Source organism: Podarcis raffonei, chromosome 8 (assembly GCF_027172205.1).
Source record: "Podarcis raffonei isolate rPodRaf1 chromosome 8, rPodRaf1.pri, whole genome shotgun sequence".
Classification (NCBI taxonomy): Eukaryota; Metazoa; Chordata; class Lepidosauria; order Squamata; family Lacertidae; genus Podarcis; species Podarcis raffonei.
The window spans coordinates 62,661,387-62,686,546 of NC_070609.1; the positions used below are offsets into that span (position 1 = coordinate 62,661,387).

At 49.0% G+C, this 25,160-nt stretch overlaps 1 protein-coding gene across 3 annotated transcripts in view; it reads left to right on the plus strand.

Moving 5' to 3' along the window:
* Positions 1 to 25,160, plus strand: part of STARD8 (StAR related lipid transfer domain containing 8) — a 66,227-nt gene that overhangs the window by 32,853 nt on the left and 8,214 nt on the right. For all 3 annotated transcript variants that reach the window (XM_053400315.1, XM_053400314.1, XM_053400316.1), the window contains 6 exons: positions 14,548 to 14,619; positions 17,611 to 17,692; positions 19,500 to 19,563; positions 21,196 to 22,469; positions 23,432 to 23,605; positions 24,994 to 25,153. In XM_053400315.1, coding sequence (XP_053256290.1) covers positions 14,548 to 14,619; positions 17,611 to 17,692; positions 19,500 to 19,563; positions 21,196 to 22,469; positions 23,432 to 23,605; positions 24,994 to 25,153 — 1,826 coding nt within the window. The remainder of the gene's footprint in view (positions 1 to 14,547; positions 14,620 to 17,610; positions 17,693 to 19,499; positions 19,564 to 21,195; positions 22,470 to 23,431; positions 23,606 to 24,993; positions 25,154 to 25,160) is intronic.

Genomic DNA, 25,160 nt, shown 5'->3' on the forward strand with positions numbered 1-25,160 from the left:
CCACAGGAGGGGAGAGTGTTTTTGTGCTCAAATCCTTCTTGCGGGTTTCCCATTGGGGGCATCTGGTTGGCCATTGTGAGAACAGGATGCTGGACTAGATGGGCCACTGGCCTGATTCAGGAAGGCTCCTCTTATTTATTTATATTTTTTGTAAGTTGTTTTGAGTTTCCTTCTGAGGGGAAAGCAACTAATAAATATAATAATAATCATACCCGTGTGCAGAACATTTGTGATGAACGAAAACGTCATGGGAGTGTTTACATGACAATCATAAGTAAATCAATGTTCAGACCACTTCTTTATTGAAATTATCACTTGCCTGGGAGATGGGATGTATCCGGCTTTTTGGAAACCTCACCCAACAAATCGTACCCTAAAGCACATTGTTAATTTCAGGCAACTTTGTTCTGAAGATTGTAATAGCACAGAACTGGAGGGGAAACCCAGAATTAGCCATTTTGGTGAAGGAAATAACCCAGTTGTCCAATTTCGGTGGAACGGTCATGTTAAGAAATGGAAGGTACATTGCAGAGCGTCGTCCTTCTATTCATTTTCGTAAGCCAAAGCGTAACTTTGAGGTTAATCCTGTTTTCCGTTTCCCTTCTCCCGACTGGTTCCATGAGCATTTGCAGGACACAAGGGGTTAAGGCTGCTCCCCAGCAGGACGGAGCAGAGTAGCTTCTTTCATGAGCTGAGATGGTTTATTTCCTTGCCTTCTTCATGATTCAGGGAGGTGCTGGTTTCTTTAAAGGCATTTCCTGTAGGCAAGTTTATATTTGGCACAGCGCTGGAAGCGGAAGAGGGCTGGGACGAAAGTGGCGGGCTTGGAACAGAGAGAACCAGATTTTTCTTAATGTCACCACAGATTCCCTCAAGGAAATCTGCACTCCTTGACTTGTGTCAATTCCCTCAGGGAAGGAAGAAGGTCAGCAAACTGTCCCTATATGGATACTTTATAAACTGCTCCTGATTTTTGTTTGTTTTCTTTTTTTAATTGGGCTAACAACAACAGAAATACGCACCAGGCTGGTACAATAATAATAGACTGACTCTACTTTTAAACATAGTATGGAATAAAAGCCATGGGTGGGATGCAAGTTAAAGGGGAATAATATCATATATTATTGAATCCACCAAATCTATCGGTAAGCAGAGGGAGGTGACAGACCGTGTCACCTACTGCCCGAAAACTACAGCATCCACCGTGCCTCAGACACGTTACAAAATGACCAGGTAGGCAAAGAGAACATGAGGTAAAGGTAAAGGGACCCCTGACTGTTAGGTCCACTCGTGGCCGACTCTGGGGTTGCGGCGCTCATCTCGCTTTATTGGCCAAGGGAGCCGGTGTACAGCTTCCAGGTCATGTGGCCAGCATGACTAAGCTGCTTCTGGCGAGCCAGAGCAGCGCACGGAAATGCCGTTTACCTTCCCGCCGGAGCAGTACCTATTTATCTACTTGCACTTTGACGTGCTTTTGAACTGCTAGGTTTGCAGGAGCTGGGACCGAGCAATGGGAGCTCACCCCGTCGCGGGGATTCGAACCGCTGACCTTCTGATCGGCAAGTCCTAGGCTCTGTGGTTTAACCCACAGCGCCACCCGCGTGTCTAAAAACTTGTGATGAGAAAATGGGAAGCGGCAGGCTCCCTTGGAAGGTGGTGGGCTCTCCTTCATGGGAGGTTTTTAAGCAGAGGCTGGGTGGTCATCTTTAGCTGTGATTCCCTCACTGAAGGAGGTTGGGCTCGATGACACTTGGGGTCCCTTCCAGCACTATGATTCCACAATTTCCTTATGTGAGATGTCGAAATGCCCGAACTTACAACCGTGTTGCTTTCTGTTATTGTGACTTTTTCACATCGGAAGAAGCGAGTTACGAAACCGGGCTTATCCAAACACATCTTGTTTGAAGATAGTATTTCATCGCACGCAGGCGGTTTTCCTGACCCCATGTCAATGGCTTCCATTGTTTCATTGTTGGCTTTGTTTCTTGTAGGTGAGCAGAGGTGAAATCTGGTCTACACACACACACACACACACACACACACACACACACACACAGCGCTTTGGAGATGTGAGAATTCTGGACAAATTTATTTGGGTTTGAGATCTGGCTAGCAGAGGGGAAGTGAGAAGTGCCTTAGTTTTGTGCCCCTCTATTTTGGACAAAATAGGATGCGGGTGGCGCTGTGGGTAAAACCTCAGTGCCTAGGACTTGCCGATCGCATGGTCGGCGGTTCGAATCCCCGCGACGGGGTGCGCTCCCGTCGTTCGGTCCCAGCGCCTGCCAACCTAGCAGTTCGAAAGCACCCCCGGGTGCAAGTAGATAAATAGGGACCGCTTACCAGCAGGAAGGTAAACGGCGTTTCCGTGTGCTGCGCTGGCTCACCAGATGCAGCTTGTCACGCTGGCCACGTGACCCGGAAGTGTCTGCGGACAGCGCTGGCTCCCGGCCTCTAGAGTGAGATGAGCGCACAACCCTAGAGTCTGTCAAGACTGGCCCGTACGGGCAGGGGTACCTTTACCTTTACCTTTATTTTGGACAATACCATCGCAAAATATGTTTTCTAATATTCTCCCAGTGCTGTGCTTTCTGCCTCTGAGAAAATGGAAAAGGGGGGGGGGATCGAGGATCAAGGGAAAACAATTCTGGGGGCACCTCTTTCCCATTCTGGCCCCTTGGGCCAAGGGATTTGCAAGGTCAGCACATCCTGGGATCCTTTTTAGGTACCGGTAAGCCACAGATGGAGCAACATAGAGCCCAAGGGAAGAGAGATGAACTACCTTATGGTTGGCTAGCTGAAGTGGATGGTGTCAAGACACCAGCAGTTGGCTTACCACGTGAGTTTGATGGGTGATAGAAAATAGATTTAAAGAAAAGAAACCCAAACACTCCATGATACCCACATTTTGCAATTTGGCCTCGGGAAAGAATCTTGTGTATCTGAATTTGATACATAGGAAATAAAGTCCTACCAAACATTGCAGAAATGTTCCGGATCTTCTCTGCTTTAAGAAACCACAAATTTGTGGGTTATTTTCTCAGTGATAGAACAGAACCCACACATTTTTGTCCTGCAGAGAAAGAGATGCATGTCGTGTAATGTCTTCCATTTTTGAGCTGTACAGGTTTGTGTTGCTGCTAGCATCCAGGTGAGGTACATTGCAGGGGGTTGGTCTAGATGACACTTGGGATCCCTTCCAACCTTAGAATTATAGGATTCCTTAAATAAATAAATAAAATTTAAAAATTGTCCAGTAGCCCCTTAGAGACCAACTAAGTTTGTTCTGGGATAAGCTTCCGTGTGTATGCATACTTCTTCAGAACTTCTTATACCCAGAACAAACTTAGTTGGTCTCTAAGGTTCTACTGGACAATTTTTTAATTTTTAACATTTATTTCGACTGCATCAGACCAATATGACTACCTACCTGAATCCAGGATTCATTAAAAGTTTTAAACAGAAGTTGAGGGACCATCTGTCAGTGATTCTTTAAGTTGTGGTTCTTCCATTGCAGGGGGTTGGACTAGATGACTCTCAGAGTCCCTTCAAATTCTACATTTTAATTTTTCTACGATTATTCGCAGGAGACTTTTAAACAGAAGTCATCTAGTCCAAGCCCCTGCAATGCTGCAACCACAGCTATAGAAACCCAACTTCCTTTTAAAAACCTCCAGCGAAAGAGAGTCCACCACCATAATAATATTGACTAGTCAGATAACGATGGTCTAAATATTGCCAGGTTTCTTGTGGTGCATTCCAGGTAAGAGAAAAATTATAGAACAAGCCAAGTGTGATGGGAGTTTCAGTTCCGATATGTCTTCACCCAATTTCATATTTTTTTCTTCAAAAATTCCTCTTTTCATTTGTTCAACTTCAGTTTTGATAAGAAGCCATTTCCTCCCTTATTCATATTCCTGCATTGCAGAAGGTTGGACTAGATGAGCCTTGGGGCTCTAAGATTCTTTTTTGGTGACTTCCTGAAGAAAGAAAGGGGGACCTTCAAAGCAGAATCTTGCTTCTGACAAGGTGGCCAGCAGCTGTCGATCTTCAGATTTGGCACAGCCTTTCCACATGGTTACCTGACCAGAAGCAACCTCTCATTCATGTGAGCCTGAAAATCCCACTTAAGTTGGGGTTATGCGGTGGGTGAGCATCTCACTAAACAACCATAGGAATTTGGTGCTTAACCTCTGGAGCTTAACCTCTGAAAGCAGTGACCCTGTTGCCAACTCCTACGGAAAAGGGATTAAAAACTTTCTCTAGAGTCAACTGAACTTCGTGTCACGATGGGGGAAGGTAAAGGAAGCTGGTATTGCAGTCTCTCCACCCCTCCCTGCTTTTTCCCACCCCCTTTGGGGATTTTTTTAGTTTATTAGCTTATTTAGTTTATTAGCTTAGTTTATTATTAATTAGTTTAATATTAGTTTATTAGCTTATTTATTAGCTTATTTAAGATGCCTGTTCTACCTGTCCCACTGGTACTGTGAGTTTGGGCAAATTAACTGGGATTTCCTCCTTGTTGATGTTGTTGCCATCGTCATAAAGTTGTTTGTTAGCAGTGGGCAATCGTTTTCCCCAGCTTAGCAAGATGGGCCTCTTGGGCCAAATGTCACAGGTGAGCAAATCTGGCGACCTGTCCATCACCTGACATCACAAGGTTAGCAGATGACTCAGTGTCTGGAAGTCCTGAAGCACCAAATCTGAAGGGATGGAGGGAGGTTGGTTAAATCCTCCTGTGTTGGCTGCATTGACCGGGCAGTGTCAACTAGGTATGGTTTGGGGGAAGTAACCTCGCAAGCTAAACTGGAGGGCCAAGACTGGACCACAGGTTAGATGTGGTTCACCCCTCTTCTAGTGTAATTGCTAGAAATTGAAGGCATGTTCAGGCATTCACCTAAGCACCAGTCTTTCTGTGTTGTTCAGGGAAGGTCTGCGGAGGGTTTTTACCCTTCGTTGGGTGCTAGTAAACAAACGTATGAGACACAGGAATCTAAGTATTGGGTACAACAGTGTTTCCCAAGCTTGGGTCTCCAGCTGTTTTTGGACTACAACTCCCATCATCCCTAGCTAGCAGGACCAGTGGTCAAGGATGATGGGAATTGTCCAATTTACAGCAGGACTGTAAGCTAAAACTGCCACGTTTTGTGGGGGGCATGCAGTATGAATGAATGGTAAAGTGCCTTAACTTTCCCCTTAAATAGGAGCTTATAAATTTCAGAACAGGAATTGTGCCTTTTACGTTCGAAAAGGGAATAAAATAAGGGCGTTCTCTCTTTTCCTCTTCCATCATCACTCCAAGTATTTTTATACCTCTCATTGCAGAGGGTTGGGCTAGGTGTCCCTTAGGGTGTCCGTTCCAACCCTACAATTCTCTGATCCTTTTTGGCATGTCCAGTGTTTATAAGCTTGGTTTTGTAAATGATACGCATCCCTGTCCTCCAATTGGCTGGGTCTGGGTTGGAGAGGATGAGATACTTTCTCTGGGTGCCCCTCGTAGCAAAATGCTGCAACGCACAGACAAGCCCAGAACCTATTAGGAGATCCATGCATACCAGTAAAATTCCTCCAGCTTTATCATGTTTGCACAACACCATTTTGTGGTGTTTTCAGGATTGCCCAATTCTTCTCCGTACCGAAGAAAGGTGGGGAGGAGAGATTGTCTGTTGCCTTTGAGGGCAATTTCTGAATGGGAGATCTAAGCACAATAGTCACCCCTTGGAAAACTCTGGATTTTCATTTCCCTTTTGCTAAAGGATGCACCCCCCTCACAAGATTGCCACCTTTCGTCCCTCAGGAGGGCTCCTCTGCCTTTTTGCAGCTATGTCCCATGTGCTGTGGATTCCTAGGCAAAACCCAAGCAGTCTAGGAAATGAGCTGAAACTCGGCTGCATTTCCTTCCTTCTTTCTCATCCTAGCTTTCATGCTTCCTGCTGTTTGACCTGTTCATCGGTTATCTTAGCTAGTTATAAACATTGCACATTGAAAAGATATGTGTCTTATTGTGAATATCAGTGCTTATAAAACCTGAACAGAGGGAAACTGCACTGTCTTTTTTTTTAAAGGCACAATCTCTCTCTTTTCACCCCTCTTCAAAAACAATGGAAGCAAAACAAGCTTCCTGCTCTGGGAATTTTGCTTTTTACCCTTCTGTAAATTCTAACCAATGGATTAAGTTAGCTAAATCTCATCTGGTGAAGCGAGGTCGGGTTGCAGCCCTACGTGATTTCCTTTCTAGCCAGTGGAAATATTTGTAGGACCACCAACAGAGCCCCCACTTTCAGGAAGAGGCCAGGAAGGTGGAGGCAGCCCAGTCAAAGGAGGGTTCCTTTCAGGAGGTCAGGCGTTCTGCCGGCCCTTTGTGGCATTTGGCTGCTTCTTGCTGTGTTCAAAGAACTTTGGACCTGCTCAGAGACACACACTGCCTGTGCGGATAACATTTCTGAAAAATCTGGCAACCTTAGCCTCCTATCCAGTGTAGCGGAAAGAGGTCCACATCAATGGAAGATAAATAAGGATTAAAATCTCTGAGGGGAGAGATTGCAGTTGAGGAATAAGCTATCGGTTAAGGGGCGTTTGGCCTTTCTGCAGAAGCAACAAACCTTTGTTTCTTCCCCTCTTTTGGTAAAAGCTGGTCTGAATCATGCTTTGTGGGGGAAAGTGGGGAATTCTTAGGTGGCAAATTGCCATGCCAGGTTGTGTATTGCTCCTCAGTTTCAGGGCTTATCCTCACTTGCCTTTCCTCAGATCTTTCCAGGAACAGGCTGCGCTCCATTTCCAAGCATCCCTTTCCTTTTCCCTCTGGAGCATCCCTCCCCCCGCCATCCTGCTCTTTAAAGCTCAATTGGAACAAACAGCAATCAGAGACCTGCCAAAGCTACTTGGTGACTTGGAGGGCCACAGAGAGACCCTAGGCAGCTCGCTGGCCAGTCTCCTTCCATCCAGACAGCCCCTGACTGTCAGTTCAGCAATGCTGCCTGAGGCCAATCGCTCTCTGCATCCTGTTTTGAAATCTTCCCTGCATTCCTGCCAAGGATACGCCTGTGTACAAAGGACGGCTCTTTTCTCTGTTTGGGACCCCATGACATGCTTCGGAAACCATTTCTGACAGGCCTGTTTGTCACCGTGCGGGTGGAGAGGAGGTCACGGGTATTTTCTCCTGGCATTGCAGCTGCTTGACAGTCTTAAGGATGGAGAGGGTTTGGCACTAGCTGCCTCTCTGTTGTTGTTGTTGTTGTTGTCATCGGCATCCTTCCTCCTACAGACCTCATTTCCACACTTTCTTCATCTGGTAAGGGCATTTTATGTCATAGAATCACAGAATTGTAGAGTTGGAGGGGTCCCCCAAGAGTCATCAAGAGTCATCACAACTAAAGAATCCCTGACAGATGCCCATCCAGCCTCTGAGGAAGTCCGTTCCACTGTCGAGCAGCTCTTACCGTCAGAAAGTTCTTCCTGATGTTTAATGGGAATCTCCTTTCTTGCAATTCGAATCCATTGGTTTGGGTCCTCTTCTCTGGAGCAGCAGAAAACAAGCTTCCTTCCACGTGAAAGCCATATTTGAAGGTGGCTCTTATCACCTCTCAGTCTCCTCTGGAGATGCCGGGCAAATTTCCACCCATGGGGACTGTTAGCTCGCAGAGGGGAACTCCCAGGTTGTCCTGGAGTCATAGAATGGCAGTGTAGGAAGGTAACCCAGAGGTTATACAGTCCAACCCCCGGCAAGACAGGCCGCTCCATTGTCAACGGAGTGCCTAAGGCCACTGAGAATCTCTTGCTGCTGAGGCAAGATGGAAACTTTCCCTCTTTGCTGTGCTTGCTGTTACCAGCTCTCCCTAGCCTTCCTTGCAGGGCTTGCACCTGAGTAAACACACACGAGACTGGGCTCTAAATCTGCTCTTTTGGGTCCTTGCAATGCCTTCCATACACATTCCGTCCCTCTCTTCTGAATCCCTCTGCTCTTACATATTTGCAGAGGAGAGTTGTTTCAGGATCCTGAGCTTTCCTCAAATTCTGGGTGACTGGAATTCCTCCAGGGAGACAACCACCCTCCCATTTCACGGAAAACAACATTGCGGCTTCATCTTCTGGCGCCATGGGAGCCCTGAGCAACAGGAAGGTCCACCCTGGAGCGAGTGGGAAGGACGCTTTTCCTGTGGAGAGCTGGGTTGAACACCAAAAGTGAGGAGGAGGAGGATGGGATCCCAAGGAGCTGAAACACCCACTCCGTCCCTCTGCAAAGAAAAAGGTGCCTTTCAGGTACCAAAGCAGGGAAGAATCTTGGCTTTGAAAACATTGAGGACCAGGACAAATTCTGCATTGGCAGGTGAAACCCAGGCTATTCTCAGGGAGCATCTTAGAAGGAAGGAGACCCGCCTGTCAGGGATTCTTTCGCCTTGATTCCTGCATTGCAGGGGCTTGCACTAGATCACCTTTGGGATCCCTCCCAACGCTACAGTTCTATGAGAGGAATCCAGTTTGGTCTGGGTTTCTTTGATTTTTAAAAGAAAATCGACTCCGTTTGCACCTCCCAGATGAATACACAGATCGGAAGAGAATTACCCTACAGATATTGCACTTCTCCAAAGTGGGTGGTGACAGGTCTCAACTCAAAAAACATACCCAAATGTTAAAATGAAGCACATTTAGAAATGCCTGCATGGAGATGAAATACACAAGTTAATTTTTCATACTTTTTTTTAAAGATGCAAATGAATGTGGAAACAGGGACTTGTCAGTAAACACAGGCAGTATTTTGAGACAGTTGGGGAAAAACCACCAGTCCAAACCACAGGACCCACGTGCTGCTTGCGTGATGTTTTCCATACCAGCAGTGGATCTGGATGTTTGGCTGCAATGGATGCTTGTAGGTTGCTGAGAGTCTGCTGGCCAGTTTAGAATAATTGAATTGTAGAGTTGGAAGGGCCCCCAAGGGCTCATCTAGTCCAACCTCCTGCAATGCAGGAATCGAAGAGTATTTAACCAGTATGGAACTTATTGGTTCGACCAGTTAAAGTCTATTCTGTTGGGTCAACAGCGCTGGGGCACCAGGTTGTGCAGAGCCCCAACTAAAGGCCTTTGGTCTCTGCATTCTTTGTTAGGTACTGAAGTTCTCACCCTGGGCTATCACCCTGTAGATAGTTTTCACTCAGGTCCACATATGCAAATAAGGAATTGAAAGTGGTGTTCAGTGATTGGATAGTTACAGAAAGTTGTTACTGTTGCGTTGTGCTGGAGCTCTATATAAGCAGGCTGGCTGACCCCTTCAGTTCAGTTCTGTTCTGGCCTGTGAATAAACAGGAGCTGTTTGAAGAATCGCTGTGTCGTCTGATATGTTCACCTACAACTTAACATTATTCACCTGGCAAACGCTCCAAATGACAGGAAAGGAGATTCTGACTAAACATCAGGAGGAGCTTTCTGACAGTAAGAGCTGTTTGACAGTGGAGTGGATTCCCTCGGGAGCTGGTGGACTCTATTTCCTTGGCGGTTTTCAAGCAGGAGTTGGATGAATGCTTCAGCAGTGCTTCTTGCAGTGCTGCGGGTTGGACTGTTCTATGGTCCTGCGATTCTGTGATGCTATGGGGCGATGGCTGTTCTGCTTCTGGGCACAATGCGAAGTGATGGTTCTTTTACACACCATGGGAGGAAGGCCTGAAAGCTAAACTGCCATAAACATCGTTGTGGCTTCTTCATTTCACGGGGCTTGACTCGATGACCCTTGGGCGTGCCTTCCCCCTCTCTGATCCTGCGATTCATTGGAGGCTTTTAAACAGAAGTTGGGTGGCCAGTTCCCAGAGATTGATTGTCATTCCTGCATTGCAGGCGGGTTGGGCTGGATGACCCTTGGGGTCCCTTCCAACAGTACAATTCTATGGTTCTGCGACTCCAGCCTGGACCAAATCATGGGAGCTAATAATTCCAAAACCGACAGTCGAGGTTCATCCAGCTGCTCAAAGCAGCCTCAGCCTGGTCCCTTGGGGTGGGATCCTGTGATCCGAGTGGAATTGCTGGTGGGCTTGCTTAGAAGCCAGCATCTTTTGTTTGGGACCCAGGCAGCTGCTTTAACGGACAGCCTTCCACCTGCAGACTGACCCCCGAGAGAGGGAGGGAGGGTGTCTTCCTTTTCTATGCTCTCCATAACATCCAGAACGCTGTTGCTGTCTTGCATTGCGATTCCGTGAGATCATATTTGGCGCATGCTGTTCGCTCTTCCTGTGTGGGTGGAAGTTCCAGGCAGAATCCTTGGTTTGCTGGCGCTGAGGCCCAGGGCAGGACAGCACTGCCGATGGATAAATGCTGCAGTCATGTGGGCAGGATGGGACGGTCCGGACTGTTCCCAAGCCTTGCAGAGAGACGTCCTCCTGAGTGTGGCCTCTTCCATCCTCCTCGAGGCCTTTTATTTGTTGAACATGCCTATCTGCTAGGTACAAATGGCTGTGCTCTGCTACCCACAGTTGGAGGGAGCAATGCTTCTGAATCACAGTTGCTGGAAACCGCAAGAGGGCAGAGCGGCTCTTGAACTCGAACTTCCCACGGGCATCTGATTGGGCTAACTGAGAACAGGATGCTGGACTAGATGGGCCTGATCCTGCAGGGCTCTTTTTATGTTTCACTAATAGGTCGCAAGTTGTTTGCCGTGGCAAAGCCAGATGGGGAAACTTCGGTTATAGGGTCCTAGAATTGTAGAGGGGGGTGGGGGGCAGATGAGTGGGGGGGCAAGCACACTGGGGCTGCCTTGTCACCAGGCCGTGGCATGTTGTGTGGTTGAGCAGTAACATCTGAGTTGTGTCTCCATGCCTCCTTGCATCTGCTCAGCTGAGTACTTTGTCAAGTTTTTCTCAATGCCCAGCTTGACCATGGCGTAGGCGGGCATTGTTCTTGTGTCTTTATTTGTTTTAAATAGTAAAATAGGCAGTCCTGTCCAATTTGTAAAATAAGAGGGGGGAGGGAGGGAAAGTTAGAACTGTAGAGTTGCAAGGGACCCCTGAGGGTGATATAGTTCAACACCCCCCCCCCCGCAGTGCAGGAATCACAAATGTGAAAACATTCCTGCTTACCCAGGTATTGGTTAGGTGCCTGTCAAGCTACAGTGGTACCTCAGGTTAAGAACTTAATTCGTTCTGGAGGTCCGTTCTTAACCTGTAACTGTTAAGAACTGTAACTGTTCTTAACCTGAGGTACTACTTTAGCTAATGGGGCCTCCTGCTGCCACTGTGCCGCTGGAGCACGATTTCTGTTCTCATCCTGAAGCAAAGTTCTTAACCTGAGGTACTATTTCTGGGTTAGAGGAGTCTGTAACCTGAAGCGTCTGTAACCCGAGGTACCACTGTACTCTGTTTTACTTCAGCACAACCTCAGTTCAAAGCATTTGATAATGGAAACCAATAAGTTAAAAAAATATATACGCAATAAATGCAGAAGTCACAACTGAAGCATCCATGACAGATGGCCATCCAACCTCTGCTTAAAACCCCCCAACTGATCCTTCCTAGCCTTTTGCCTGGGAAACATATGTGTGCCTAGTTTTGGGGTTATCCTCTTTTTGCAGTCTTTCCCCCACTGCCTTGTTGTTGGGATCAGTGGTGTGTCAGCGGAGGCTTTTTGGATTACATTGAGGCTAGAAGTTAAGACCCAGTGAGCAAGTTTTACTAGAATTACCAACCTCCCTCTCTGGGAAAATTATTTGATGCATATCCTACTTCCTCACAATTGTGTTCATGGAATTCTTGAGCTACGGTCCCTGCATTGCAAGGGGTTGGACTAGATGACCCTCGGGTGTGTGTGTGTGTGTGTGTGTGTGTGTGTGTGTGTTGCAAAACAGCTTTCAGGCAAATGCAGTACTGTATCAATTCCAGACAGTTTTGCAACAATATCACAATCTTTGCTTAACGATATTGTATAAGCAAACTTTTTATTAAAAACAACAACCACCAAAAACACAAGACCTACTAGCAACATATTGAAGTAGCTGTGACAATGTGATCAAATGCAAACAACAATACAACAAGCATGGAGACCCGCAACCCAATATGCAGATGGGAACTAAATGCAGAGAATTGCTCCCTTGATGACAGCTGGTCTATGTGAGGCTCCCCCTGCAGTTGATTCATGAGCTGTGGTTAGTAGAGGATGCTGCAGCACAATTAGTGACAGGAGGGAGGCCTTGGCGGCACAAACCACCTGTGCTCAGGGATCTACAACGGTTGCCGATTTGCTTCTGGGCCAAGTTCAAGGTGTTACTGCTAAAACCCTGAACAACTTAGGATCAGTTTAACCGCAAGATCACTGTACAACCACTCAACCGCTTTGATCAGCAGAATTGGTGCTGTGACAGCTGCCACATGATCCCCGTTCCACACTTGCAGTTCCTCGATCTTTTAGTGTAGCGGCACCTAAACTTCGGAACTCCCTGCCTATTGATGCCAGGCAGGTGCCTTTTCTGTACTCTTTTCGCCACCTCCTAAAAATATTTTTGTTTAGGCAAGACTACCAAGATGTTTAGATAGCTTGTGCGAGTTTTAATCTGTTTTTAGTCTGTTGTTATTTCAAGAGTCTGAAATTATTGTTGGCAACACTTCTAATTGATAATTTGATTGTTTTATCTATTTTTGTAAATTGCTTTGAGTGGTTTTTTTGTTTTTTGTAGTTGCAGCGGTAACTCAGAAGGACAATTAAATGGCATTTTGGAACATGTTTACATCAGAATTCCCATACATACATCCATTCAGTTTGTTTTGTTCTAATATTGTAGAGGATTAATAACATTTGCTGGAATCTCAGTACTGCCTTGCAGGGGGTTGGACTAGATGGTCCTTTTTTGGGGGGGTCCCTTCTAATGCAACAAATTATACAATTCCTTGAACAGTTTGCTTTGTGGTGGGGGAAAGGGTCCGAATTCTGGAAGGTTCCTGTAATTCCTTCGGAGATAACAGATCTCTTGCTGTTTCTTGGCTTGGACCACTTTTTGATGCTGATGTCCAGAGAGGCATTTTTCACTTGCCCCACCCTGCACTAGAATGCTTTGATTTTTTAACTTATTTTTTTATTTGCGTGTGCAGCCATGGTACGAAAACAAACCCTGTTCCGACCGGCCAAAGGAAAGGCAGATTTCTTCCTCCTTTCCTGCCCCCTCCCCCGTCCCTCATCCATTGCTTTGTGGAACAGCGGGAAGGAAGTTCACATTTCCATTGCTGATGTGAAGCAGAGTTCATCAGGATCCCAGGGCACGTCTAAGCAACACACCCTGTTTTCCTTGCTGCTCTGGAATGGCTGCCTGGCTCGCCTTGCAGAGATCCCATCCTTGCCTCTCTCCAGAAGCCAGCAAGAGAGCTCTCGCCTGGGTCAGCCAGCGTCTGCATGGATCCCAAGAGGCCATGCAGAGAGTTGATCAGGCCTGCAAAGCTTCCGCTGTTGTATCCTGGTGATCCGTCCACCTTCAGGGGTGATCATGAACCTCCAGGATGCTCTGAAAGGAATGACAGAAGCTCTTTCGTGGCTCCCTTGCTGACTTCTTCTTGCTGCTCTTTGTGGATAACAGATCTCTTGCTGTTTTTTTGCCTTGGTGAAAATGTGTGCTATGTATGGAGGGTGGTAGGCTGGTCCTTTGCAAATGGATGATATCTGTGTGGTGGAATTCACTGGGTCAAGTCCTTGTTTTGTAAGTAAAAAGAGGAACTGATGTCCAAACATTGGGGGGAAATGAGGATGGCCAACTCTGTTCTCCAGGTAGTACTCAGTTTGTACAGATATCTTCCTGGGGTATGAGGAACAGATTCCTAGACTCATAGAATGGTAGAGTTGGAATGGATCCCAAGGATCATCTAAGCCAACCCCCTGCTATACAGGAATCTCAGCTAAAGCATCCATGACAGAGGGTCATCCAACTTCTGCTTAAACACCTCCAAGGAAGGAAAGTCCATCACCTTCCAAGGGGGTTCTTTTCACTGTCAAACAATTCTTACTGTCAGAAAGTTCTTCCTGATGTTTAATTGGAATCTCCTTCCTTGTAACATGGAGCCATTGGTTCCACCTTCCAGGTGACAGCCCTTCAGATATTTGAAGATGGCTATCATATAGCCTCTCTTTATCCTTTTATCCAGGCCAAACATTCCCAACTCCCTCAACTGTTCCTTATCCAAATCCTTGGTACCCAAACCCTTGATCATCTTGGTTGCCCTGTGGTGCCCAGAACTGGACACAGGACTCCAGGTGGAGTCTGACCAAGACTACTATGACTTCCCTCAATCGAGACACCAGACTTCTGTTGATGCAGCCTAGAATTGCCCTCACAAAGCTGTGTTTCCCACAGAGGTTTAACAGTTGATTTCTCTTCTGAGGGAACTCTGGGAATCGCAGTTCTGTGAAGGGAATGGGGGTCTCCTGATAACTCTCAGCACCTTGAACAAACTACAGTTCCCAGGGTCTTTTAGGGGGAAGCCACAATGGTTTAAAGTGGTATCGTAGTGTTTCAAATGTTTGGTTCCTTGTTTTTGCTGGAGACATCTGTCTGCAGCTCCTCCTCAGCTCTGTCCGTTTGCTCTCTTACAGAGGCTGAGGCTGCCAAGGCCTGTGACTGGCTGCGAGCGGCTGGCTTTCCTCAGTATGCCCAGCTCTACGAAGGTAAGAGAATCAGGACTGCATGCAGCTCCTTTGGAATGAAGTGGGGAAGGGGAGGCCCAGCCTGACACCCATGAATATTCAGCCGCTGCCACCACTGTGACTGTGTGGTTGGCTGGTCCACCTCTCTTGCTGTGTTTACTTAAGATCCACCCTCCCTAGATGTCCAGGTGAGGTCCCTCCTCAGATGGCTGCCAGTCTCTGCCTTCCCCCAGTAAGATACTGTATTATGGAATCGCAGAATGGTAGAGTTGAGGAGGACCAGCCTAACCTGCTTCAGTGCAGGAATCACAGCTAAGGAATCCCGGACGGATGGTCATCCATCCTCTGTATGAAAACTTCAAGTGAAGGACAGTCCTCCACTATCCAAGGGGCATCTGTTCCACTGTTGGGACAGCTCTTCCCCTCGGAAAGCTCTTCCAAAGCTGCTGCAGCCACCACATTGGTCTCCATCTGAGACTGACTGAGCCAAAGGAAGCATCAGGCGATGTCTGCATGAGAAACGCTTTTACATGAAGTTTGGGGGGGAAATGTAGGAAACCTCCCATTCTGGCTGTGTTTGTTTTGCTGCCCACCAGCCTGTGGAGCATGCAGCCACTTCATTTCAGAGGGGTTCTTTCCCTCTTCTTCTCTGGGAACCACCCTAGTGCCCCCCCTTTAAACCCAGATGGGAGTTTTTAGGGGTTTGTCCATGTCTTCCACATCAACCCAAAAGACCAGCTGGGCTTCTGTTTTTCTCCTTCAGTGGACGTTTGGCCCCCACTGGCCCACAGAGACAGAACCTAGCAGTCCTCTTCTGAGAGGCTCCTGGTGGCCACAGGAGTTGGACTCCTGCCCCCTCCTTGACAAGATACCCTCTTGCTCACTTCCTGGCTGGTGTTGAGGAAGGAGCTTCTATCAAAGATAGGGGATCTTGGCCATCTTTTCACTGCCTCCTCAGGTATAAGGGGAGTTTTCAAGCATTTGGAGATTCTGGGCTCATTCTCACTTCCTTTTGTGCTGTGTTTCTAGTGTCCAAGCTGTTTTTGTTGTTCTCCTGGCACTTTCCCTGGGAAAACCCACATTTTACAGCTGAAACGGAGCAAATGGCAGTCTGTAGAAAACCCGGTTGCCGTTTACTCCAATTCAGCAGTAAAACACAGGTTTTCTCGGGGAAAGTGCTGGGACAAAAAATTAAATAAAAATGCTCAGACCTGGAACCTCCAGACCTGTGCCTGGAGCGTGGAGGAAAAGTAAATATGCATGAGCCTTCTGATTGACAGCAAGAATCATAGAAGGGAAGACAGAGAGGTAACATGAGAGCCATCTTGAAATATCTGAAGGACTGTCCCACGGGAGATGGAGCAAGCTTGTTTTCTGTTGCTCCAGGAAGCGGGAGCAGAACCAATGGTTTACAGTGACAAGGAAGGAGATTCCAACTAAACCTCAGGAATAATTTTCTGACAGGAAGAGCTCTTCCACAGCCACTTGGATTCTTCCTGTATGCCATATACTTTACAACGCAAACCATACACAGCACAGGGTCTCCAGGCTGACTTTTGTTTCCTGTCGGCACATGGCATGGGAGAGCCAAACAAAAGCCTGAGCTCTGCCTTAGCTGGAGGACAGGAGAGTTACGGGGCCAGGACAATCGGAGGAAGCCCCTAGCAGCAAAGCGCAGCCAGCCATTGTGCCGGTCAAATACCTCCCCTCCCCTCCCATCACGTCCGCGCGAGACAAGACTGGCTGATAGTTTTCCAGGCTGCCTCTTTGTGAGGGTGGGGTGCATATGGGTCTGTTTTTGTTTGGTTTTTAGAATTGGGCAGGTGCTTGAAGGCTTCTTTTGGGATGTGTGCATTCTCCTGATGAGATCAAGCTTTGTTTTGAAAACAAACAACCCACAATACTAGCCCTTCATGTCAGAATAACAGAAAAATAGATTTTTAGACTTGGAAGGGACACCCAGGGTCATCTAGTTCAAGCCCCTGCAATGGGGGAACTTGAAAGCCATGGGGGGAAATCTGAGGGAAGACCTCTTGGCTGAAGAAAAACAGGACCAAGTAGGGCTTCATGGGGTCTGAGATGCCCCACGTCACTCCCCAGCCCTCTCCAGTGGCTACTATTTCCTTCGGTCTTGCTCTGCATGCATTTATTTCTCAATTAAATAAAGGTTGCACACCTCTTAATGGCAAATAAGCGGTTTGCAAACAAAGGATTCGTTTAAATCACACACACACACACACACACACACACACACACACCCCAGCTTAAATTTGGGAGTTCATGAAGCCCCTAGTCTTCAGCACAAGTTGCTCTCTTATTCTGACACATGTCTTTTGGCAGCATTAAGGACTAGAAACTTGTTTTGCATTACAAGCTGAGATTCACAGGGTGCTGAATGCCAGTTTCTAAGCCGGTGTGGTAAAGTAAAGGTAAAGGGACCCCTGACCATTAGGTCCAGTCGTGACCCACTCTGGGGTTGCGGCGCTCATCTCGTTTTATTGGCCGAGGGAGCCGGTGTACAGCTTCCGGGTCATGTGGCCAGCATGACTAAACCACTTCTGGCGAACCAGAGCAGTGCACGGAAACGCTGTTTACCTTCCCGCAGGAGTGGTACCTATTTATCTACTTGCACTTCGTGCTTTCGAACTGCTAAGTTGGCAGGAGCTGGGACTGAGCAACGGGAGCTCACCCCATCGTGGGGATTCGAACCACTGACCTTCTGATCGGCAAGTCCTAGGCTCTGTGGTTTAACCCACAGCGCCACCCGTGTCCCTCAGCCGGTGTGGTATGATTCCTAAATTGCAAAATGCTGCTTACAGAAAGTGAGAGCAGGCTGGTGAATTCAAGTTAGGATGGAGCCTAGAAGTGAGCACAGAGAGGGCATTTGGCAGGGCAGCAGAAATACGGGTGTCCCTTCTTCCGCCTCTGTGGACAACCGGCTTCTCCTCCAGCACCTTCAAGCAGCCGTCCATCTTCTCGATCAAACTCTTCTCTCCTCCTTCTCGTCCTCAGAATCCCTCTTCCCTCTCGACATTGCCTCTGTGAAGAAGGACCACAGCTTCTTGGACCAGGATTCCCTCAAATCCCTCTGCAGGTTAAAATAAAAAAATAAAAATGGTCACTGTTGCCACTGGAAGGATATGGGGAAGCACGTTGTTGTGGTCAGAGGGTGGCATTGGAGAGGGTAGCTCAGCCAGGTCCAGGGGCTGCGAAGGTCTGACCTTTCCTGGTCCTGTCAAGCAGCAGACTGTCAACTGGCTCAGTGAGGTGGGGAGAGGGATCCTGGGACCTGGCCTGTCCTCTCTGCCAAGCCCATTTGGGTCTGGGGAAATATTCTGTCCATTTGCTTGATGGGCAGACCGCTGCTTCTGGGGCTAATGAATCCAGAGCATCTTGCTGCTCAGTATACGGCTGGTTGGGTTTTTTGGGGTGCCAGCTCTGACACGCTGCCATGACTGGCATAAGCCCAGAGGGTGGAGATGCTACAGGATGTGAGCTTGACTGAGCTCCAGAAGTTGACATCACAGATGAGGTCACGTACTGGAAACCTGGAGCCGTGGCTAAACTGAAGAGCCGTTCTTAAATGTGGCTCCCAAGTCTTCCTCTGAGTTGCCGGTGGTAAGAGCGGTTTGGCAGTAGAGCAGACTCCCTCGGAAGGTGCTGGACTCTCCTTCGCTGCAGTTTTTAAGCAGAGTTTGGATGGCCATCTCTCAGGGATTCTGTAGCAGTGATTCTCTCATTGCAGGGATCACCCTTGGGGTCTAATCCAACTCTACAATTCTGTGAAGTTATAGCTCTGTAGAAAAATTAGGGGACGAGTCACAGGGGGAGTTTGCTCCCTCAGATGCTTTTTTCCTCCTATGGCCCCCTTGTTTTGGGTCCTCCCCAAACCTGGCACTCCTTCCCTCTTGTGCTTCACTGACACCATTTGGGCAACATTAGGATTCCTGTGTTATCTTTAATCCACGTAAACCAGGTTCCTTGACGAGATTATTGCCCTGCATGTAACGCCACAAATGGCTGTGCACTTTCACATTCCAAAACCTACCACAATGCTCCCCCTTTCAGTAAATTTATTATCAACTTCTCTAGCTTTTTAAAATTGTAATGGCTACTGCTGCTATTGCTACTATTTTAATCTGCCCCCTCCCCCGATTTGCTGCTGTCTCATGTGGTTATTCTATTGTCAACGTTGTTCCGATGCTCTGGGCCTGTTTTAATTTTGACCAGGCAGCTCTTGGGCTTTGCCAAAATAAACAGCCCACCATCTCAAAATACAAATAAATCACACGTGTGCTAGTTGGGGTGGGGCTTTTCAGAGGCCTAAGGCCTGTCCCAATGCCCTTGACTGATACCTTTTAGCCTGGTAACCCCTTAGAAGGAATACATGATTTCTGCATTGCAGAGGGTTGGTTTGGATGACCCTTGGGGATCCCTTCCAACTCGCATGATTCTGCGATCACTGTGTGTCTGTGTTGGGGGCCACGCTTTAATCCCCTTGCCAGCTGGCTCCACACTCCAGGAACTTTCTGTTAGGGGGCAGGAGGCCGGGCGGGGGGGACATTTCTCTGGACTCGGGTCGCAGTTGCTGGCGTGAGATGAAAGTGACGCTCAGCCAGTCGCCGGCATGTTTGAGCAGCTGGAAGCGCCTCGCTGGGGCTGCTGAGCCACACATGTTGGTTGCTTGGTGCCCATAGTTCCCCCTCTATTGGCCTGAGCTGGCACCCCCTCCCACAGCATCCCTGGAGAGAGCCGCGTGTGGTCACTTGATCCCCAGCTGTTTGCGGGACAAGTGACGGTGCCCCGAAACAAGAGCCGCTTGTTTTTAAATAGCCTGGCCGGCGGCAGCTGGGACGGGACGGCCGAGCCAGACAAAAGCCCCTCTCCTTTACTCCTTGCAGGAGACTCGTGACACTGAACTCGTGCGCCTCAATGAAGCTGGAGGTCCACTTTCAGCGGAAACAGGTAAGCCTGGGCCCTTGGATGGGGAGGCCGGGAAGGGCCCAGAGGAATCGAACCTGGACCCTGGGGAAGGAAGCTCAGGCAGACCCAGCACAGCAGAAAGCAGGTCTCAGTCAGATTTTTCTCCCTCCCTGTTCCCAAATAGATTTATTAAAGGTTTTTAAACAACACAGAACAGACCCTGTGGTTCCTGCATTGCAGGGGGTTGGACTAGATGACCCCCTGGCCCCTTCCAGCTTTTCTGAACATGCTACAGTCTAATTAGTACAGTCAGTCTGGTATAGGTATTAGAGTTGAGGACCTGGGAGAGGCTAGGGCTCAAATTCCTCATGTGGCCACAAAGCTCACAGGTTGACTTTGGAGGCCAGTCACTGCCTCTGGGCCTGGCCTTTCTCAAAGGGGTGTTGTGGGGCTCAAATGGGGAGGGAGAAGGACAACCAGTTTGTAGCGGTCAGAGTGTCAGACTAGCGACCAGGGAGACCAGGCCTGGTTGTTGTTGGGATTAATGAAGAGGAGAACCACATGCTCCTTGGAGAAAGCAATGGGTTAGAAAATTAAATTAAAATAAAATAAATCCCAGAAACTGAGGGATTAGGGATGTGGGTGGCGCTGTGGTCTAAACCACTGAGCCAAGGGCTTGCTGATCAGAAGGTCGGCGGTTCAAATCCCCACGACGGGGTGAGCTCCCATTGTTCAGTCCCAGCTCCTGCCCACCTAGCAGTTCAAAAGCATGCCAAAAAGTGCAAGTAGATAAATAGGCACCTCTCCGGCGGGAAGGTAAACGGCGTTTCCGTGCGCTGCTCTGGTTCGCCAGAAGCGGCTTAGTCATGCTGGCCACATGACCTGGAAGCTGTACGCCGGCTCCCTCAGCCAATAAAGCGAGATGAGCGCCGCAACCCCAGAGTCGGCCACAACTGGACCTCACGGTCAGGGGTCCCTTTACCTTTACCTTATGTTCTCTTTGCCTACCTGGTCATTTTGTAACGTGTCTGAGGCACGGTGGATGCTGTAGTTTTCGGGTAGTAGGTGACACGGTCTGTCACCTCCCTCTGCTTACCGATAGATTTGGTGGATTCAATAATATATGATATTATTCCCCTTTAACATGCATCCCACCCATGAAGAGTAATGGCTTTTATTCCATACTATGTTTAAAAGTAGAGTCAGTCTATTATTATTGTACCAGCCTGGTGCGTATTTCTGTTGTTGTTAGCCCAATTAAAAAAAGAAAACAAACAAAAATCAGGAGCAGTTTATAAAGTATCCATATAGGGACAGTTTGCTGACCTTCTTCCTTCCCTGAGGGAATTGACACAAGTCAAGGAGTGCAGATTTCCTTGAGGGAATCTGTGGTGACATTAAGAAAAATCTGGTTCTCTCTGTTCCAAGCCCGCCACTTTCGTCCCAGCCCTCTTCCGCTTCCAGCGCTGTGCCAAATATAAACTTGCCTACAGGAAATGCCTTTAAAGAAACCAGCACCTCCCTGAATCCTGAAGCTGTCTGCGGACAAACGCCAGCTCCCTTGGCCACTAAAGCGAGATGAGCGCCGCAACCCCAGAGTCATCCACGACTAGACCTAACGGTCAAGGGTCCCTTTACCTTTAACTGAGGGATTATTTCCTGTGCTTGCTTTAGAATGACGACTCGGGAGACGAGGACTTCTGTGCCATCAGCAATCGGTGGGCTTTCCAGAGAGACAGCCGTAGGTGGTCCCGAATCGGCTCCGACGATTTCCTCTCCCGCAGCCCGGAGGCAGCCTCCACCATGAGGAAGCTGCCCAGCCAGGAGAGCATCCTCACTGACCTGAGTGCGGAGCTGGAGGCCTCCTCTCTCCACAGCGACCCCAGCACAGGCGAGGGTCCTGCTCTCCCGGACCCGTCCTCCACCCAGGATTCTCCAACCTTGACCCTCTCCACCCCCAGCTTGGAGGACCCCTCGCCCACTGACCAGTCCCAGGACATGAGTGGGACCAGCAAGGGGGACGCCAGGAAACGCCGGACTCGGAGCTTCCTCAGGAGGATCGAGTCCCTCAGGAGGAAGGATAAGGAGAAGCTGGACTCTGCCAAAGCCCCAAAAGAGGATGGGGCAGATGCCGAGTCCTGGTGGAGCTCCTCTAAAGACCCAAGAAGCGGGGTGTCGCCTTCTTCCTGCGGTAGCAAAACGCTTCCGTCAAGAGGGCGCCGGGCCAACGGGGCCTTGGGCTCAGCTGGGGAGCAGCCCAAACATGGTAGCGTTTACCTGGAGGACTATGAGGCAGGCCGGGGCAAGGGCACCCCCTGGGATGCTGGCGGATTGGGCCACCACGACCTGTTCGAAAGGGACTATTTGGTCCACATCCCCAGAGACTACAAGCCGGGCACTTTCCCCAAGTCTCTCTCCATCGAAAGCCTGTGCCCGCTCGAGAGCGGGTGTTTGCCTGACTGGAAATCTAGAGGCCCGGCTTCAGGCCTCTCGCCAGGTGGGGTTGGGATGGGCAGCAGGACAGGCGAGGCCTTGGAGTGCAGGCTGAGGCGGCCCTCGTGCGGCTCCACAGGCAGCTCCACCAGCCTCTATGACAATGTGCCCGAGTCCAGCAGTGCCACGGACGACCTGTTTGGCCTGGACAGGGACATCATCTACGAAAACCTGGACGAGATCCTGGAGCACGTTTGGGGGCTGCAGAGGAAGGTGGAGCTGTGGTCCGAGGCCATCCAGCTGGACCCGGAGGGCGGAAGCATCGGTGGCGGGGAGGAGACGGACTCTGGAGGGGAGCCCGCCACCCCAAACTTTGAGGAGCGCTCCGTGTCGGACATTGGCACGTCGGCCAGCGACTTTGACAGCACAGCCAACTCCCTGAACGAGGCAGAGGACCTGGGAATGAGGGAGCGGAGAGACTCCGGGGTGGGCGCCTCCCTCACCAGGCCTTGCAGGTAGGGGGTCAAGGAATTGTTGAGGTGGGTGGGATCCCCAGGGTCATCCAGACCAACCCCCTGCAACTTGGTTAGACAGGAACCAGAAGATCACACCATGCTTCTATAGGAAAACAGTGCGGCAAACTGGATGTTTTGAGGAGAGCTAGGGTAGTAGAATCCTGGAATTGTTGGGTTGGAAGGGATCCCAAAGGTCATCTAGTCCAACCCCCTGCAAGGTGGGAATTGCAGCTCAAGAATCCCTGACAGGTGGCCATCCAACCTTGCAGTCAGGATGTTGGGAGGCACTTCCTTGTATTTCCTAGAATTTGTCCCTCTATTCCTCCCTCTTCCCACCCAACAATTGTGGATTCTACGATGCACCAGCCTTTGCCTTAACATGGCGGGGCCCTTATGGGTGGGTTGCGCATCAGTTTTGAAGATGGTTCCAGGCACCCTGTGGGAAAGCAATTACAGAAGCCAGCGAGTTCTCTTTAGTCAACTAAACCCATGGCGGGAAAATGTCCCAACTCAGGTTGGAAGTTTGGTGCCCTCTAGCGAGCCAAAATGGAAATAGCACCCCTGTGAATTTTGGTACCACTTAGATGTCTGCACCTTTGTGATGGCACCCCCAAAAATATAACAGCTACAGTTTGCTATTTCTCCTTTGCTGCATCTTACCTTCAAAATCTTACCCTTTTCTTTTCATGAATTCATTTCTAAATTAGGTGTCTGCTCTTTATGGATGGAGGATTCGACTTTTTGCCTCCTGCACACTCCTAAGTTGGACTGGGAATGACCTGTGGGGTCCCTTCCAATTCTATGATTCAAATCGTGATGCTCTATTCTGCCTTGGTCAGACCCCACCTCTAGTTCTGTGCACCATGGTTGGAGCTGAGCTGAGGGTCCACTTTGAGTGGCAGGTGGCAAAGTTGCTTAAGGTTGAGATAAACCAGTGACATCTGTTCTTCCTCCCCACCCAGGAAGCTTCGCTGGCACAGCTTCCAGAACTCCCACCGACCCAGCCTGAACTCTGCTTCCTTGGAGATCAACCGCCAATCTGCCGCCCAGCTCAACCTCCTCCAAAAATGCTCCCTCCTTCGCCTCACAGCCATCATGGAGAAATACTCCGTCCCCCACAAGCAGAGCTGGTCATGGTGAGTCAGCAGAGAAATTCTGCCAAGGAATGTTGTGGTCTGAAATACCCATTAGAAAGTGGAGAAGGGAAAGGGAAAGGCAGGAGTATTTGGCCCCGGGCATAGGGGTTAGAATAGATGTTCCTTGGGGTACCTTCCAGCACTACAATTCTAGGATCCTGTATAGTATGTATATATCTTTAGTTGAATGGTATCCTTGGATATACCATTCAACTAAAGATATATAGATACTATACAGGATCCTAGAATTGTAGTGCTGGAAGGTACCCCAAGGGTCCAAGGATGGGACGCAGGTGGCACTGTGGGTTAAACCACAGAGCCTAGGACTTGCCGATCAGAAGGTCGGCGATTTGAATCCCTGCAACAGGGTGAGCTCCCATTGCTCGGTCCCTGCTCCTGCCAACCTAGCAGTTTGAAAGCGTGTCAAAGTGCAAGTAGATAAATAGGTACCGCTCTGGCGGGAAGGTAAACGGCGTTTTCGTGTGCTGCTCTGGTTCACCAGAAGCAGCTTAGTCCTGCTGGCCACATGACCCGGAAGCTGTACACCGGCTCCCTCAGCCAATACAGCGAGATGAGTGCCACAACCCCAGAATCGGTCACGACTGGACCTAACGGTCAGGGGTCCCTTTACCTTTACCTCCAAGGATGCTTCTTCAAGGGCATTGCCCTCATTGGGCTAAATAAATTGACACACCTCTGAAGCCTCTGTTATCCATTCACTCTCTGCCATGTGCTACAGCCTTTATTCCCTGGAGCACAAGGTGGAAGGAGCAGCATCTTACTCTGGGAAATAAGGCAGGATTAGTGCTAATAAGTGCTAATAAAAACTGCCACCTTCCAGGGATGCTTTAGCTCTGATTCCTGCATTGCAGGAAGTTGGACCAGATGAGCCTTGAGTTGGTGCCTTCCAACTGTATGAACAACAAAGCAGAGAGACCTGGGGACTCCCCCCCTTCCTACTCCATCCTTCTGATGCCAAATTGCTGTATTCTTCCCTGCATTTGTTCAGTTTAACTGTTTTAGCCATAGGGTGGGTATTTTTTGGGGGGGGTGTGCCAGGGGAGAAGAAGAGCTGGGCCGAATCCTGTTCAGGCTGGGCAGGCAGCCCCTGGAGACACACATCCCCCCCTCCTCTGCTTTCCTTTGACAGAATGGGACAGGCATTCCCAGCCAGGGCCCACAATCCCTTTATTTATTTTTGTATAGTATTTTCATTGAATTGCTCCATACAGCCCAAATAACAAAACTTAAGGCTTCGCAAAACAAAACGTGTAAAAATGAAACCGAACTGAACCAAGGTCAGCAATGGGATGCAAGAGAAAACGATAGTTATCTGGATATTTGCAATTCCCTGTTGATTACTACCACCCCTTTCTTTCCTCCGGCAGGGCGGTCCCAAAGTTCATGAAGAGGAGCAAGACCCCCAACTACAGGGACAAGAGAGTCTTTGGGGTCCCACTACTCGTCCACGTCCAGAGGACTGGACAACCGCTGCCCCAGAGCATTCAGCAGGCAATGCGCTACATACGCAGCCAGTGTCTGGACCAGGTGAGGC